The sequence below is a fragment of the Nicotiana tabacum genome, chromosome 21 (genome assembly GCF_000715075.1).
Source record: "Nicotiana tabacum cultivar K326 chromosome 21, ASM71507v2, whole genome shotgun sequence".
NCBI classification, from domain to species: domain Eukaryota; kingdom Viridiplantae; phylum Streptophyta; class Magnoliopsida; order Solanales; family Solanaceae; genus Nicotiana; species Nicotiana tabacum.
Window position 1 is genome coordinate 86138733 of NC_134100.1, and position 18239 is coordinate 86156971.

The window sequence follows — 18239 nt, forward strand, 5'->3', positions numbered from 1 at the left end:
GCCTACCACGCTTCAGGCGTGCTTTAGGTTCACTAGTTCTTATGCTAGTAGATAGTCCTGATGGGACATCAATTCGTATAGGTACATTCTCTGCAGGGATATGTGACTTAGCTATCCTTTTCAAATCAGTAAACGCGTCTGGCATTTGATTTGCTATATTTTATAAATGGATAATCTTCTGGACCTCCTGATTACATATAGGGGTACGTGGATTAAAATGAGATAATGATGAAACTTTTCACACAATTTCTCTTTTGATTCCCTTTTTCTCTCTCCCTAATTGTGGAAAATTTATTTCATCAAACCGACAATCTGCAAATCGAGCAGTAAATAAATCTCTCATCAATGGTTCAAGATAGCGAATAATAAAGGGTGATTCAAACCCAACATATATTCCTAACCTTCTCTGCGGGCCCATCTTACTGTGATGTGGTGGTGCTACTGGCACATATACAGCACATCCAAAAATTCGTAGATGGGCAATATTTGGTTCATGACCAAAAACTAATTGTGACGGAGAATATTTATTATAATGTATCGGTCTGAGACAGATAAGTGATACTGCATGCAAGATAGCATTGCCCCAAACAGTAGTGGGCAATTTTATTTTCATAAGCAGTGGCCTTGCTATCAATTGCAGGCATTTAATAAATGACTCTGCAAGGCCATTTTGAGTATGAACATAAGCTATAGGATGTTCAACTTTTATCCCAACTGATAGACAATAATCATCAAAAACTTGAGATGAGAATTCTCCAGCATTATCAAGGCGAATAGCCTTTATAGGATAATCTAGAAATTGTTCCTTTAATCGAATTATTTGGGCTAATAGATTTGCAAACGCCAGGTTGCGATATGAATGTAGGAACACATGAGACCATCTTGAAGATGCATCTATTAGGACCATAAAATATCTAAACAACTCACTTGGTGGGTGAATAGGTCCACATATATCCCCATGTATACGTTCTAAAAAGGCAGGGGATTCGATGCAAACCTTCATTGGTGATGGTCTAGTGATCATTTTACCTTGATAACAAGCATCACAAGAAAATTCATTATTTGTAAGAATCTTCAGGTTCTTTAATGAATGCTCACTCGAATTTTCAGTAATTCGTCTTATCATTATTGATCCAGGATGGCCCAAACGGCCATGCCAAAGCACAAAAATATTTGAATCAGTAAACTTCTGGTTTACGATAGAGCGTGCTTCAACTGTACTAATTTTTGAATAGTATAAGCCAAAAGATAAAGTTAGTAACTTTTCTATAATGCACTTCTGGCCAGAAACATCTTTTATAATATAAAGATATTCCATATTCATTTTATTTATTGTCTCAACATGATACCTATTTCGGCGGATATCTATAAAACTCAACAAGATTCTTCGAGATTTGGAGGAGAATAATGCATTGTCTATTATAAGTTTTGTTCCCTTAGACAGAAATATAGTAGCTCTTTTGGAGCCTTTAATCAAACTTATATTACCAAAAATTATAGAAATATTTGCTTTTTCCCTATGCAAATAAGAGAAGTATTTCTGCTCTTTGAATATGGCATGAGTTGTTCCACTATCAATTACACAAATATCTTCATGATTGGTCTTTGATCCAAACATAATTTGAGGATTATCCATATTCTTCAAAATGACATAAACAAAATAAATATGATAGTAAACATTATTATCAAAGCATAACTTTTATTTATGTACAATAATTACATAACCATACTATCTACTACAAATAACAAAAATTAAAATATTTACATCTCTACAGATTCATCACCGATCACATGACTTGTTTCTCCTTCCGGGAGTGCAAAGTAATCAGCTACATCCAAATGCATGAAGTCTAAATTATCTTCAGAAATAAAATTTACTTCAGCATTTTTCTCTGTCTTCTTCAGGGAGGCTTGATAGAGCTCAACCAGGTACTTTGGCGTACGTCATGTACGTGACCAGTGCCCTTTTTCCTCCACATCTATAGCATGCATTTTCTGGCTTTGCTGTTTGTACTGCTTCATGCTTTTGCTCCTTCCTTTTCTACTGCTGGTGGTGAGGAGGCTTCTTTGGTGCATTATTACCATGATTAGAGTTTTTTCCCCGACCATGGCCATGACCACGACTGGGGCCACGTCATCTTCCACGCTTAGCTTGGTAGAAGTTCGTCTCATTCACTTCAGGGAATGGACAAGAACCAGTAGGTCGGCTTTCATGGTTTTTCATTAATAGCCCATTATGTTGATCGGCTACAAAAAGGTGTGAGATAAGTTCAGAATACTTTTTGAATCTCATTTCTCTATATTGCTGCTGCAGGAGCATATTTGAGGCATGAAAAGTGGTGAAAGTTTTCTCCAACATATCATGATCAGTAATATTATTACCACATAGTTTCAATTGGGAAATAATTCTGAACATAGCAGAATTATACTTACTGATAGATTTAAAATCTTATAGCCTTAGATGAGTCCAATCATAACGTGCCTGTAGAAGAACGACCATCTTCAGGTGGTCATATCTATCTTTCAAATTATTCTACAGTATGACTAGATCTTTAATAGTGAGATATTCCATTTTCAAGCCTTCATCAAGGTGATGGCGTAGGAATATCATTGCTTTGACACGGTCTTGGTTTGATGCTTGATTTTTGTCCATGATGGTATCTGTCAGACCCATCGCATCAAGATGAATTTCGGCATCAAGCACCCAAGACATGTAACTTTTGCCCGATATATCCAGGGCTACAAACTCAAGTTTAGAAAGATTTGACATTATTTAGAAAAAGAAAGTTCGTACCTCTGATACTTTCAAAGTATTTGCTCGAGATGTCAGAGTCCTGTGCTGATAACGTGTTATAAAATAAAAACTGTAAAGTAAAGACAAGTATAGAGAGAAACTGATATATTATTCAAACTTCAAACTTCTGTACATAATGAACTGAAAACTCCTCTATTTATAGAAGAAAGGAAGCAGCTGGGAGGCTTTTTAGGAAGCAGCTGCAAGGCTTTTCTTTAGCTGCTTGTAAGTTGTCTGCATGAGCTGCTTGCAACCTGCCTATTTAATAAGAAACTGCTGCAAATCATTTCATTGAGTTGCTTGCTACCTGCATGCATCAGCTGCTTGTAGATAAACTTCAACAGATTACTAAATGGATAATCTTCTTCAGAAAAATTATTCATAGCGGAGTAATAAATGAATATCCACAATATAATTATTTTCATATCAGAATTGTATTTTTATGAGTTGCCGGAGAATCCAAGGAGAGAGCTCGAGGGGTGAGGGACGTGGGGACCAAGAGTCAGGCATATACACATAACATGGCTGTAAAAAGAGAGCCAAAAAAGGTTGTTATGTACTTATTGGGGGACCCACGTGGTCAGGAAATGGACATGTGGCATGAAAAAATCCAGGTGGGCCTTGCAATTTCAGCAAACATATCAGCATGTACAGGTGATAAAGCTAGCATGTACAATACCTTTAAACCAGATAAAGTATGAAACTCCAAAAATACCCTTGTAATGAAGCAAGCACGTTGAGGGAGAGCTGCTAAACTCTCACTTATATAATAAGAGAATTTTATTATAAGGATGAAAAAATAATATTAGAATAGTTAAAATTAGAGCAAACATCACATCAAAATTGAAGTAGAAAATATTTACTGAAGAGCACTATAATATGGATCTATTTGATGCCTAATGGTGTCAACCCAAAGCAATTGTTGAGCAAGATAAAAATTTAGCATTGACAGCGACTGAAATATTTCTTTAAAAATTATCTGCATTTAGTGTTTATATAATTGAAGAAATGTATGGTTAAGTTAAATAAAAACTTATGAAGTTTCATATAACACTTCAAGAGTGGCAAAGACTCATGATTGAAAAAAAAAAACTATAGAAAATAACATTAGAATCATAACTCGGAGTATGAGCTAAACAATACTTAAGGATAAGGTATTGTGTCAAGGAGCAAGGAAAGTGAGCTATTTTTCGTGTAACTCACACATGAAATGCATATCACTTGAATATTTTGATTTCTAAGAATAATTCTTTTTTTCCAACTTTCTTAGAACAATCTTAAACTTTTCAATATTAGTGCCATCAACTACATCAATCTCTTAATATTGATATTTAACTTTAGTGGGTTATAACGGTCCAAAAATACTCTTAATATGATGTGATATTATCCGCTTTGGACCAAGCCCGTACGATTTTTCTGAAATTCATTGTGTGTGTCTGCAACTAGCTTCTTCTTGTGTGTGCGTCTCGAAGCTCGTAAGGGTAAGCAAGCACCATCACTCAACCATCGTCATACACGTCCCTCGTCCAGCCAAACTTGGATTCTGATACCAATTGTTGGGCTAAAATAACCCAAAGATACTCGTAAAAAGTGCGCGGGCACCCTATTTTGTCGCCCCCATTTAACCTATACCCACATTTTAAAATTTGTTTAACTTGTACCCACTTTTTAAATAACTTTAGGCTTTTTTTCTCCTCTTTCTTCTTCTTCTTCCTTTTCTTCTTCTTCTTCTTCTTCGGGTGACAGTAATTTTATATGGTGTTTGTGAACATATTTTAAGGTAGTTTATGATGTTTTACAGTGGTGAGCTGTTATTGCGCTTTATTTTTTACTATTGCTTAGGGTTTTTTTTTTTCTTAATTGCAAAATGGGTTCGTTAGATTTATTGTTATTTTGACAAATTGATGATTGGGGTTTGTTCTTGATGATATTTGGAGGTTATGTTTCAAATTTGAGCTCATTTGGAGTAGATTTAGGTATTAAATCGTATATTGGATTGTTATAATTCGAAGAACAAATTTCTGTTTCTGGACAATTTGCACTTCAGGCCTATTTGGCCTTAAGTGCATGAAACGTTGGTTGCACTTCAAACCTTTTGGCCTTAAGTGCATCTGAAGTGCAATTTTTGTCTTCAGACTTATTGGTCTTAAGTGCAGGAAAACGTTTGTTGTACTTCGGACCTTTTGGCCTTAATTGCATCTGAAGTGTAATTTTTCACTTCAGACTTATTGGCTTTAATTGCATGAAACAATTGGTTACACTTCCGACCTATTTGGCCTTAAGTGCATTTGAAGTGCAATTTTTCACTTCAGACCTATTGGCCTTAAGTGCATGAAACCATTAGTTGCTCTTCAGACCTATTTGGTCTTAAGTGCATTTGAAGTGCAATTTTTTCACTTCAGACTATTTATTTTTAACTTTAGACCTATTTGGTCTTAAGTGCATTTGAAGTGTAATTTTTTCACTCCAGACTATTTTTTTTTAACTTCAGGTCCAATAAGTCTGAAGTTGATCGTAAAGTTGGTAGGCTTGCAATTTTTTTACAAAATGGGTATAGGTTCAATTGTGACCCCTAAACCGGGTATAGATACAAAAGCCCCAAGATACTCTTAACATAGTGTGATATTGTCCGATTAGGGCAAAGCCCGCACAATTTTTGTCAATCTTACATCATTAAGAGATTCATATATTTCATATATAGACTCTCAATTTTTTCAGCTACACTTTGTTCGCACATTTAACATACTTAATCTAAGAGTTGCTGAAAATGCAACGAACTGAACACAAATCATTCTTGGCAATTATGTCTAGAAATTTTGCTAGGATAATTGCAAAGTTATCAATATCCAACAAGTATTAAAATAATTAGACAAGTATCAGTATCCCATACTGAAAGATCACAAAGATACGTACTGTGAACTTAGACAATTATGCAGTATCACAACAAAATAATTTTCTATAACTAATTATGAGAAAGGTCAAAAAAGAAAAGACAAGAGCATCAAATCATCTCATTCAACTGATCTGAATTATTCTCGAAATATATTAAGGGCACAGTTTCATTTCAATAATAGAAGAAAACCGCATCATATCCACAAGTTTTTATTTACAAATTATGTACATAAATATACTCTGGTGTGATATTTTATGAATTAAAAAGATAGTTGGGGATTAATATCTTTCTTCCCAAAATATCACACCAACTTAATTCGTATTCAAAGTCATACTCATACACCTTGCATCTATTATGTACATGATCATCATGTAACTCTTCGTTAATCATATTATTAGATGTATCATCACATGGTCGCCATAGCTCTTTCATAATATAATCATGTTATTCGTATCTATTTGATGTGTCATCACATGGTCGTCATGTAACTTTTCGATAATCATGTTATTCGCATCTATTTGACATAATCATTTGGGAGTCCATTACTCATATGATCATTTAACTATCCAAAATTATGGACCAAAGTCATTTTTCTTTCGTTTGTAACACGAAAGTCACTCAACTATTCCTATTGCACACAAATAGTCACTCAACTGGAATTATCAAACTTTCCGGTGAAAAAATATGATGTGGCAGTCCATATGGAATTTTTATATTTTTGGACCAAATAAAATACACACCCAAATAAAACATAATAAATTCACCCATACACCCCATCCGACCCGCTAAAAAAAATTCACCCGCTTAATAAAACCAAACGCTAAAACACATCTTTGTTGCAAACGCATCTCTCTTCTTATAAAATGCAACTTTCTTCTTTTTTTTTCATGGTTTCACTCTATTCCTTAATCTCGTACCCATTATTATTGTATAAAAAGTGGAAGATAAACCGTAAAAAGACGAATACAAATCATTGAGAAAAGAAGAATACAGGTCACTCTAGTCCTTAGTCCTTAACCTCGTATCTATTATTGCTTTATAGAACAAGAGTAAAATCATGAATAAAAAAGAAATCTACTTTTTATAAGAAGAAGAGAGATGCATTTGCAACATGGATGCGTTTTAGCGTTTGGTTTGGTTTTATTTAGTGGTAACATTTTATTTTTAGCTGGTCGGATTGGTATGGGTGAATTTTCCATGTTTTGTTTGAGTATTAACTATTTTATTTGGTCCAAAAATATAAAAAGTCCATGTGAGCTGCAATGTCACTTTTTTCTACCGGAAAGTTTGATAAATGCCAGAAACTAAAGCAGCCTGATGAACTGTTAATAATTGGTTATTTATGATAAAATTCTTTTCTCGTTAGATGAGAAACATAAATTATACGGTGAATATACAAATATCACATCTCCATCGCCCATAACGAGTTAAATATAACAATGAAGAGAATAATTGAACAATTTTGTAAGATTAGACGAACGGTGCTGAGCTAAGGAACTTTACATCAGGATAAGTTGATCTTTTTGCATCAGAAAGTTCATACTCAATTTGCACCAATATGAACAACCATGTCAAGGTTAACATGCTTGTTTTCACCCGATTCGGATCTGGACTGTCCAACATGTTTGTTTTCACCTGATTCAATTCTGGACTCTCCAACATGTTTGGTTTCACCCGATTCAGATATGGACGCTCTAACATGTTTGGTTTCACCCGATTCAGATATGGACTGTCCGACACGTTTTCTGGACTCTCCAACATGTTTGTTTTCACCAGATTCAATTCTGGACTCTCCGACATGTTTGTTTTCACCCGATTCAGATATGGACTCTCCAATATGTTTGGTTTCACCAGATTCCAATCTGGATTCTCCACTTATGCCTGTTAAACTGAGATCAGGTGCCGTTGTAATTTGGCTTAAAGTCCTAAACCATGACATGTTATGGTCATGCTGCCCTTCATATGTTGTAACGACCATTTTTGGATCATGGGATGCCCTCTCTACATGCTTCTTCACAGGGCAACCAGCAATTGAGCATCTGTAGTAACTCCTATAGATAAAGGAGAAGTTGGCATTAGCGAGAGAAAAAGCATTTCAGATAGAACTTTGGGGGGGAGTGGAATGAGAAAAGCTGACAAAGTGGAAATAAGAAACAAGGTATCAAAGCAACACACAAAGTAGAAACCAAGAACATGGGGACTACAGAATATAAAGATAACTAATTAAGGAAATTAGAAAACAAAGACGATTGTATTAATACATTATGCAAGTTAAACACTTTTATAGGCCGAGTGTCCAATTTCAGCAACTATGGCAATTGTTTGCACGAGATGATCATTCAAGCGACCATACATGTACTATAACCACACTTATAGAAAACAAGCATAGTTCTATTTGACAAAAACAGAAATTATTAGACTCGTGTCTGATAACTGCCGAGTACTAATTGCCATACTAACCCAAAAGAAAAAGGGTTTCTTTTTGGCACTGTAGAACATTGATTAAGAGGTTTTAAATTTAAAGTATATTCATTTTGGTATTCCAATTTAATACTGGACATGTTTGGTCGTATTCTATCTTCCTCTCTTTTTTTAAAAATTGAAGATGGAAAATTTCTGGTGTAATGTTACATCTGATTTCTGAAGTCCATGTTGGACTTGAGAACTCGGAAGAATCCAGTTGAGAACACGTATTACCAGGGTAATGGAGGATTGTATAGGGACCATAGAAAAACTTCCGGTTTATATTAGGACAAGATAACAGAAAAATTGTACTAAAAATAGTAAAAATAACTCACCAATATGGGAGAGAGATAACAGCATTATTTTGATCGGATGCACAATTGCTTTCAGTCAAGAAGTTGCAATGCTATAGAAGCATGGTTAGACTTCAGTATCTTTCGCCAAGATTATAGAGTCGGTACAGATAATGCTTCCATTTTTTGACAAGGAACTATCCGATCTTGTAATATGATTAGAAAGGATGGCTTATCCAATTCGAGAAAACTGTGTGGAAATTTAATTAAAAATAATACAACTAAAATTAGAACATAATAGTAACGTATAGGTGGATCTCAAACCTAAGATTCAAAAGAATTCAGAATAGACAAGAAGAATTCCTTATTAGTTTATAACTAAAAATGTAAAAGTCAATTTTAAACTTCAAAGTCAAATACTCTTGATAGCGGGAAGCAACATTTAGATAGTTTTTAGCAGTTGATGTCATACATCTAGGTCTTTTACAGGCAATTGGAAAGTTCCAACACACCAACATAACACAAAAGGAACACAATTTAGAGTAAACCCTACGTTGCTTGGACCCTTCAAATTCTTTGCCGCACCCATGTCAATCCAACATGGATGTGGGTGTGGGCCAGATTTGGTGAACCTAACTTGGGTACTTTGACTACACCTACGGCCAAGAAGTATATGGTGATTGGGTATTTGGTTTGATTTTGGGTTTATATCATACACATATTCACATAAAGTACTACAACACTAGCTAATAAAGAGATAATTTTACGAATAAAATATTAAGAGTTTACAAAGAATTTAATTATTCTAGCTTTAATTTAATATATTCAATTAAATGTCGAAATATAAACTTACATATGTCATAATATGCATTTATTTGTTATAAGTTTTATAGGCACACAAAATTATGACATATTTAATGTCACAAGTTTCACAAGTCTTTCGTAGTTTTGTTCTTTCTTAAAACTTTGTGTCTAGTCAAACTTCGCCGCTATTAATTGAAATGGAAAGAGTATGAATCACAATGCTTGGATAAAGTAGGAGGATTATTTAAGTTGATTAAACTAGTATTTTTTTGATCATGTAGGGTATCTTTACTACTTTTACTGTTGTTTCTTTTATTTGGATATCTCTTTACTACTACTGCTGGCAGTACTTTTCCTTTCCTTTTTACAGTATTTTCACCATAACTTTTTACTCGTGTTTTTTCCCAAACCAATTTTGAAAACGCTTTTCCTGAACCGAGGCCTAACGAAAACAACCTCTTTACCTCCCGCAAGGTACGGGTAATGTCTGCGTACACCCCACCCTTCCCAGACCCCACTTGTGGGATTAAACTGGGTATGTTGTTGTTGTTGTAACTTAATACCTGTGTCCATACTCCTCTACCATATCCCTGAATCCTAAGATAAAAAGGATACTACTCTTTTATCAATTTTTAATTATGTAATAGTCATTTTTCATTTAACTAATTAACAATAATGTATTCAGATCACCTTGTTAATTTTGGTGCACTCGAGACGGAATAGAAGCCATCAAAACAAGCTAAAACTTATGGGAAATTGAAATGGAAGTGTGGGTCTCAAAGACCAAATATTCGCTCTTATTTAATATTGTCGGTCTTACAGGTGTCTTATTGAACTAGCCGTACACTTTGGTAGGTATCCTCCTATCATATAGCACTTCGGCAGCACTCCACCATTTTCATTACACACGAAGAGTTCAAACAGTAAAGGGTTCAATGAGCTGAATTGAGAGAGATGTCTAGTGTAGCTTGATAGGAAATCCCAAAGCGATAATGTTATGCCTATGACGGAGGGCGGGTCAAGCAGGACTGGCAAGCTTCTAGGTTGGCAAGCTTCTAAAAAAGGGGTGCACATGTCACCTTAGGCGAATACCACATCGAAATGGGAGAGGAAAGTGAAGGGCTTTATAAGGCATAACACAAGTTCACATAGTACGCGCGCTTTTGGGGCTCGATGTGGCGTATCCCGAAAGACAAGTATATGTGGGCCTAGGTTTAAAACGGACAATACATGCCACGGGCTTGGGTTGTGACAAATATGATTTCAGAGCCGAATCTCCCTCAGTACGATGGCGGGGCAAACCTCAGCGTCCTCGCTGGGGGAAGGGGTGGGGGGTGAATGTGATGCCCATGATAGAGGGCGGGTCAAGGCTTTTAGGCCGGCAAGTTTCTAAAGAAGGGATGCACATATCACCTTAGGCGAATCCCACATCGGAATGAGAAAGGAAAGTGAATGGCTTTATAAGCATGACACAAGTTCACATAGTACGCGCACTTTTGGGGCTTGAGATAGCGTAGCCCGAAAGACAAATTCGTGCAGGCTTAGGCCCAAAGCGGGCAATACGTGCCATGGGTTTGGGTCGTAAAAAATATATAGAGTAGGTAGAAACAATGAATAATAAGGGGTTTAATTAGAGGGAAAACGGGTCTAAGAATGGAACTATGGGCGAAAGAATGTACTTACTAGAGTTTGACATTGATACTATATAAAAGAATCTGCGCATATAACCCAAAACCTAAAGGCCAGGGTTGGAGTAACCCGGGATCATTATAGACCTCTTTTGCAACACTTGCACAACCAATGTGACGTTACGTATCTTAACAACATTCATTCAAATATATTACTAGACTGTAAATTAGGGTGACAATGACTTAACCATAACCGAGTTAGGAAAAAATTGTATTTTTCCTTGATAGCCGAGAAATCTCAGAGGGAAACGATGCACGATTCGAAACTCAATGGATAATGGACGCGTCCTAAAATTGTTTATTACACATATGTTTTAAAGAAGAGAACAGAAAAGGAGCTCCACTGAAACAACTTCTTTTAAAAGGTTGTCCATGTTAGAAGAGTGACATATAGTGTACCTTGTTGACGCTGATGACAAACATTATGACACGTACAATCATGTATCTAGTTTGTGTGTGCATGCATAAAGATCAATCAGATGCATTCATTTAAGTTTGACCAAAGCCAAGACACATCTGGAGGCATCCCTATTTCCTATCCCACCACTAGTCCGTTATCCCCAAAAGAAAAGAACCAAAAGTTTTACACCAAAACAAAGAAAAAGAGGATTAGACATATTCACGATACACATCCCCTTGGGAAAAATTCTGCAGCTTCGTGCTCAAGCCATTGCACCTTATTAACCCTAACAAAGGAGCTAACTCTGCGCATCGATCTACTGAATATGACGCATCTATAACCTACTCTGCGCTCCTATTCACTCCACTATGACCTATGTAGGAATGTTTTAACATCATGTTACAAATAACTGAATGCAGAAATCATTAACTGCTTGGTCATAGGGGTGGGACTACATTTAGACGTACAAATGCACAAAACTTCATTGCAAATCTATCTTTCCAGATTATCAGTAAGTGCAGGAGAAAAAGTGGAAGTGAGCCAAAAAGAAAGATCCTTTTTTCCACCAATAGTCTAGTTTCCAAAATTACTAATAGTTTCAACATTACATGTAGCATGAGATTACTGTGTAACAGCTCTGCGGGAGAATATTCTGAGGATGAAAAAAGATAGTGAGGAAAGATAACACCTGATATTGAAAAGTGATGATAGAAAGAATCCTCAGGCACTGGCATACAAAATTTGCAAATATATGTTTCAAAGTAATAACTATATGTACCTCGGATTTGGATTGCCTTTTACATATTTTTGCCCATATTTGCGCCAGCGGTGACCATCGTTGACTATATCTACTTCGCTCATGGTCTGAACAATGTGTCGTGGTTCACTATGGGACTTAATAGGTGGAGTATCATCCTTAGCAATATCTTTTTTTCTGTTGCAAAACAATTGCATTAACTTTTAACTTTAAGAGAGTATGTAGACCTTAAAACACCAAAGACAAACATGGCATGGGATTTAACATACTGTCTTTTTGAGTCTGGACCACTATTCTTATCAACCTCATTTTCTAATTTATGTGGCTTCAAAGGCGTAACCTGCATACCAGCGCCAGCTGATACAATGTCCAATGCAAGCGGGGCCTCTGATGGCTTACTAGATTCACATGTTTCTCGCATGGTAGATTTCTCGCCTTCAGCTAATAAATGTCACAAAATAAAATTAGTAAATATTCTAGATCAAAGAAACTCATAATTCACTCAGAAATTTTGAGTACCTTCTTCTGATGTAGTGAGCACTGGAATGTCTGGTTGTCTCATTTGCAAAGGGACCACCAATCCAGGAGAGGTCTGCGGTCCACTCGGAGTTTTCGGATGTTCATGCTTCCCAATATAGTGGACATCTGTAATATGCCCGTCATGTGATCTCTCCACTTGCTTTTTTGCAAGGCAATTAGGGTATGTGCACTTATAATAACTCCGAGTAAACTCATTTCCTCTGACAAGCTTCTGACCATACTTTCGCCAGTTATATCCATCTTCCAATGGTTTTTCAGGTAACCTGAAGAGAGTCATACCGCGATCAGATGGCAACCCATGGCCACTAGTATCAGGGTTTCGCCTAGGTTGCAACTTATCCAAAGTTTTCTCGGGCCTTATGGGATAAGTCACTCGTTGGTGATCAGATTGTGATACAACTACCTCCATGCTCTGACTTTGTATTTGATCTGTAGAATCTGAAGCCTTACCAGATAATGGGGAAACCACTTTCTCTATTGCACCAGATTCTGATCCATATGATTTTGCATCTGAGACCTTTGGTAAAATAGAAAGTTGACTACATACAGATGCATCACCCTCACTCTTAAGACCCTGTTTCCGCCGCACATTTTCTGACTGGTACTGTTGTACTTTAGAAAGAGAAATATCTTCTTGATTAGATTGTGACACATTACTTGACACGTCTTGGCATGTTGAAGGATGTGTAGTTTCCTCTTGATTACTTTTTGATGCTTGTGCGTCAGCAGCAGGACTCGGTCTCTTCTGCATCTCACCAGAAACAACATCAGCTGAAATTGGTTCACATCTCCCTTTCTCTTTTAACTCTGGGTTGTTGGTTGCAGGGTCAGGGTCTGGCTTCCGCTGTAAATTCTCGGAGGAAACTTCATTTGTTGCCTCTTCTCTAGGGGTACCCATTATCCTGTGCAAAACCATCTTTGAATCATGAGAACCAAATTAAACACAGTTCGGCAGGGGAACAAAGTACAAGTATACGGGCAAACGAAACCTCATTCCAGGGCAGTTATCATGCTGTGCATTTTCAAAAATGAATTAGCAGTAATAATAGATGCTGTGAGTTAACAGTTCAATACTTATCAATTGTTGAATTTGGATCTATTTGAACAACAACTACTACGCCTCAGTCCCAAACAAGTTAGGGTCGGCAATATTAATCCTCACAAATTTGGATCTATTTGAACATGAAGAAATAATTCCAATTATCTGAGAACAAAACAAAATAGCAGTTCATGGGAAAGGGAGCATTCTATTGAAAATACCACTGACTGAAATTTAAGAGTGAAATTCTAGATACTCAAGTTTAAGTTGTTTCAGACAAATAAAAACCAAAAATTGTTTACACAAGATATCTGGGTAGTCACATCTGCCTATGGTGCCATATGTGACAGAAAACTGGTCGCAAACATGTTTGACACAAAGTCAATGACCTTACTTATGCGCAATGACAATGAACTTCCACGTGAGAGTCCCTATTCACCAAACTTTTACAGGAAAAAAATCACATGATCAATGCCGGTGGAACTGGAAAAGTAAACTTTAGCTGAATAATTAAAATGGGATAGAGGGGAAAAAGTATAGATAGGGAACAATTTGAAGGGTTTAACATGGTGAGATAGCAATATTTTTGAAAAAGATGATGAGATAGTAATACTTTTTTATAAGGGAGAGAGTAATAGTCACGATCCAAATCCACGTGACGGGCGCCCGTCACACTACTCGACCCGATCGAACCAAACCATATGATATACTCCGACCATATGCATGAAAATCAGTTAATCGCGGAAGCCATTTGAAAATTATATACATTTTCAAATCAAATCATGAAAATAATACTCCCTCTGTTCCACTTTATGTGACACAGATCAAAGTACGAGGGTCAAACTAATTAATTTTCAGTGTGAATTTGGACATAAAATCTTTAAATTTTTTAAATAAATTATTTGCATATTTTGGAGAATCCGTGCAACATAGATCATAAATCACAATAATCAACAATTCAAAATATTTTAAGAGATTTTAAACGCGGTCAAAGAAAAACTCATCTAACTCTCCAAATAGTAATTATGTCACATAAAGTGGAACAAAAGGCGTTTATATTATTGAAATCACCATTTCGCTACAAGCCTTATTTAGATGACAAATGTTCTAAACTTTAAAAGAATAATTATTATTTGATTCACCAAATAGGGAATTTCAATAACCAGCAAAAATGAACAAATAAAGTTAGACTTTTGAATCACCAGTTACATGCTTTAAAAAGATCAAAACAATTTGGAATTCATAAGGGTATTAGCATTTTGCCATAATTATTTTTTTTCTCAGAAAACTAAAAACGATGCCCATCTATTTTTTTAACCAAAAATCTCCGAGGACCAGTTGTACACGGCTAGAAACTCAATGTATTAAGGGCCCGCCCCTCTACCCTTCTCCACTTATATAAACGGATTTTGTTTGCAGTAGAGTTCGAACCACTAACGTGTGGCTAATCCACACATCATGAGTTATACTCTTACCGCTGGACCCAAAGCTACGAGGCGACAAGGATGAACATCTCTAAACAAGAAGGATATACATATCGTGATCTTTCTAGCGTTTGAAATTGAATGTTGTGTGGTTTCTTTCTTGAATTCAGATAAAAAAAGGTCCATAGTGTAGAATATTTTATTAGCTACTAGATACAATCAAGAGTTCAATTGAGTCTACTTTTATACTTCACAACATTCAAAACACCAAAAGTAGCATTTTACTCTACCCAGTCTTTGGAAAATCATCCATGCTCCAAACCATAACCCAATACTAGACACAAAAAGTAGCATATATATCAACAGTTGTCACAACCAACTGTTGTATTCATAATACATAGTTGTATTTCTTTAACCAAGACAACCAAGAATACTGCAAACCATATCCTAAATTTTCCTTTCATTTCAGATTAGGACTTAAATGTTCCTTTCTCTACACGCTTCTTCACCAAAAAGGGAGGAATGCAAATAGATTATCGAAACTAAGTACAAAAATTAGTTAACATGTCATGCATAATATATAGTTTCTTTCTCACTCTATTTTCCTAAGTCTGAATCAATCTTTGTATTGGATCTTAGCTAGATTTTATGGGTGGAACGGAACAGCTTTTAAAAATTTACAACTTCTTTCAGGTAATAGTGCTGGACGTACAATCCAAGTAAGTACTTGAATATTTCCCCGGTCGCTGTACACAAACCAAAACAATGGTCCATCTTAATTCTTTTTTTTTTATATTGTAAGATTTATTGATGTAAGACAGCAAAAGCTGGACAGAGTACATCCAAAAAAGGATATCAAGAGCTGAACTATGCCCTCACCATTCCTAACAAGAAACAGCCATTTGGGTAACACCATTTCACAAAAAGATATCGAGGGAGGGAAGCAGGAGGTATACAATTCTATGAGGACGCAATTAAAAAAGCGCATGTATCGTGCAATAATGATGCTATAATAGACTGCATAGAGATGAGAGAAGATGCTGGTACAAGAAACCTCTAGATGATAATAGATAGGGAACGCTAATTTCAGAAGCTATAACCATGTAAAACTCTGCTATGCTATTGCTATGACATGTCAGAAATGGAATTGGTGTCATTGAAGAGTTAACTAAACTCCGGGCTGTTTCTTTTGGAAATTACTAAAAAAAGGACTTAGAAATCTAGGAAGTCTCTCATATTGAACCATAAACTCAGCAAACCAATCAATTTTCATGATCAAGTGAAGCAACATGAGTTCCGAAGCAAATCTCGGGACAATTGCCAGAATTCCTATTTAAGCATGGGTAGAGTTACGGTACCTGTGCCGGTGGGAGCTAGCAGGCACCCGTGGACTAATCAAAGTGCACGATGGCCCATACACCACCGTCATCCAACAACAATCCTATTTAGCAATGACTACATAAGTTTATGAAAAAAGGAAAAAAAAAAATTGGGTTTTTTCCAACAAAAACCCTATGCTCAACTCCTTCCAGCCTAAGTCTTATCAGCCATTAACAGGGTACAAAAATCAAACAGAAAGGAGAAAATTTAGCACCAAAGCATAGCAAAATCTAAGGGCAGACAGCTACATGAACTTAATAAAGAACAAGTCTTTAATCAGCAAAAGCCCTAAAATGTAACTAAATTCTACAACACTCAAGAAAGAGATAAGAACCCAGAAACAGTAGAGCGCGCGCGCGCACACACACACACGAAAAAAAAAAACTAAAGAATTGAAAGTCAAATTGAACAAACCCTTACAAATTCAAGAACCCAAATTCACAAAGCTAATTTGTACCTTCTTTCTGTTTTATTTTGCCCCTGTTTTCTCCTGGGAAGGTGGGGTCTATAACAAGAAGCTGGTCATTGACTTGGACCAAGTACTATATAGCTCATAGAAATAAGGTATTACCAGTATACAAAAAGTATTGAGTAATAAAGAAGCTGAACAAATTGAGAAAAGGTCATTAACTGTGATTTTGAAGGAAGAGTAATTGTTCAACCTTTGGATTGGAGTGGGAGAGTGAAGTCAGCCGTTGGATTTGTTTAACAAACTTTTGAATGAGAAAGAGAAGGGGGAGGGGGGGGGGGGTAATTCTTAATCAGGAGATGGAGAAATTGGCTTTGTGATTTAAGAAGAGAATCCTCCTACTATTTTTACCTTAATGGGTGTCAGTGATGTCCCCCCAAATAATGACACGTGGGTCATATTGATTGGACCACATTACAGTCAGAGGTTTTTGTTTTTGACTTCTTCCTTTTTACTATTTCCTCTGTTTTGACGACTTCTTATTTTTACAACGATTAAATATAACCTTTTACAATCAAAAATTGTTTAAACTTAAACTCCGTTAGTTTAAGCCTTTACCGTTATACTTTAATTTAAATTTACACTTAATTTTAACGGGAGGTAACGTGGCGGCTCAGGAACAAAAAATCCAAACCCCAATTTTAAATTACCCGATTAAATTATAACCCATGCCTATTTTTATACCCGACCCAATTCCCCCACTTACTATAAAAGAAAAACCGATAGCTTCACAATACGAGTTTTTCGTTGAAAGCTTTTAAAAAAGATTCGATATTTTTGACACTCTTTCAATTGGGATTTCTTTGTTTTAGAGACAGTTAATATTTTTTAAGAATCTTTTGATTGGGTTTCTTTCTTTGAACAATAAAAGTTGATATTTTCAGCAATCTCTCAATTGGAATTTCGTTGTTGTTGGCGTATGAAGGCAGGGTTGAGCACAATTCATCTGACACTATAACATCTGAGGATGCAAATGTATTGAACCATTCGATAGTAGAAGCAAGTTCGCCGGAATCATGGAGAAACGATGCTGTTGAATTTGGTAGCGATGTTGTTAGCTTCTGCTTCAGGATTTCTCCGGCAAGCTTGTATGCGTTCACACACCAATTCTTCTCATTGTAACCATCATAGTAATGTTAATTTGACAAAACTTACCGGAATTAGTCCTCGGGTTTGTGCTAGTCCGACACAAATGCCGATTTCATTATTATGTATTTTGAATCCACAGTTGCTACAGAAGGGTGGTACTGGGCAATTGGGGAATATAAGGAATGAGGAAGTGAAGAAGATTAGGA

General features: G+C 36.0%; 1 protein-coding gene across 5 annotated transcripts; it reads right to left on the bottom strand.

Annotated features, from left to right (window-relative positions):
• Positions 1-7008: 7008 nt before the first annotated feature.
• On the bottom strand, positions 7009-17268 carry LOC107804837 (uncharacterized). 5 transcript variants are annotated; one of them, XM_016628772.2, is made up of 6 exons: positions 16933-17205; positions 16454-16536; positions 12612-13534; positions 12362-12533; positions 12114-12269; positions 7009-7738 (listed from the first exon to the last, which is right to left on the bottom strand). In XM_016628772.2, exons 2-6 carry the CDS (start codon positions 16522-16524, stop codon positions 7231-7233), a joined length of 1830 nt encoding a protein of 609 aa, XP_016484258.2. In that variant the 5' UTR covers positions 16525-16536; positions 16933-17205; the 3' UTR covers positions 7009-7230. The 5 variants fall into 5 exon arrangements, with proteins under 5 accessions (XP_016484258.2, XP_016484261.2, XP_016484260.2 ...); XM_016628775.2 differs by lacking the exon at positions 16454-16536 and having other exon boundaries at positions 16933-17268; XM_016628774.2 differs by lacking the exon at positions 16454-16536 and having other exon boundaries at positions 12612-13548.
• Between the last annotated feature and the right edge of the window lie 971 nt (positions 17269-18239).

Excerpts from the sequence above, each read along its gene's own strand:
- LOC107804837 (XM_016628772.2), bottom strand. The coding sequence starts at position 16,524 with ATGACGGTGGTGTATGGGCCATCGTGCACTTTGATTAGTCCACGGGTG. Across the intron at positions 12,534-12,611 it reads GCTCACTACATCAGAAGAAG|CTGAAGGCGAGAAATCTACC; the intron begins GTACTCAAAATT and ends GACATTTATTAG. Across the intron at positions 12,270-12,361 it reads GGTCCAGACTCAAAAAGACA|AAAAAAAGATATTGCTAAGG; the intron begins GTATGTTAAATC and ends GTTTTGCAACAG.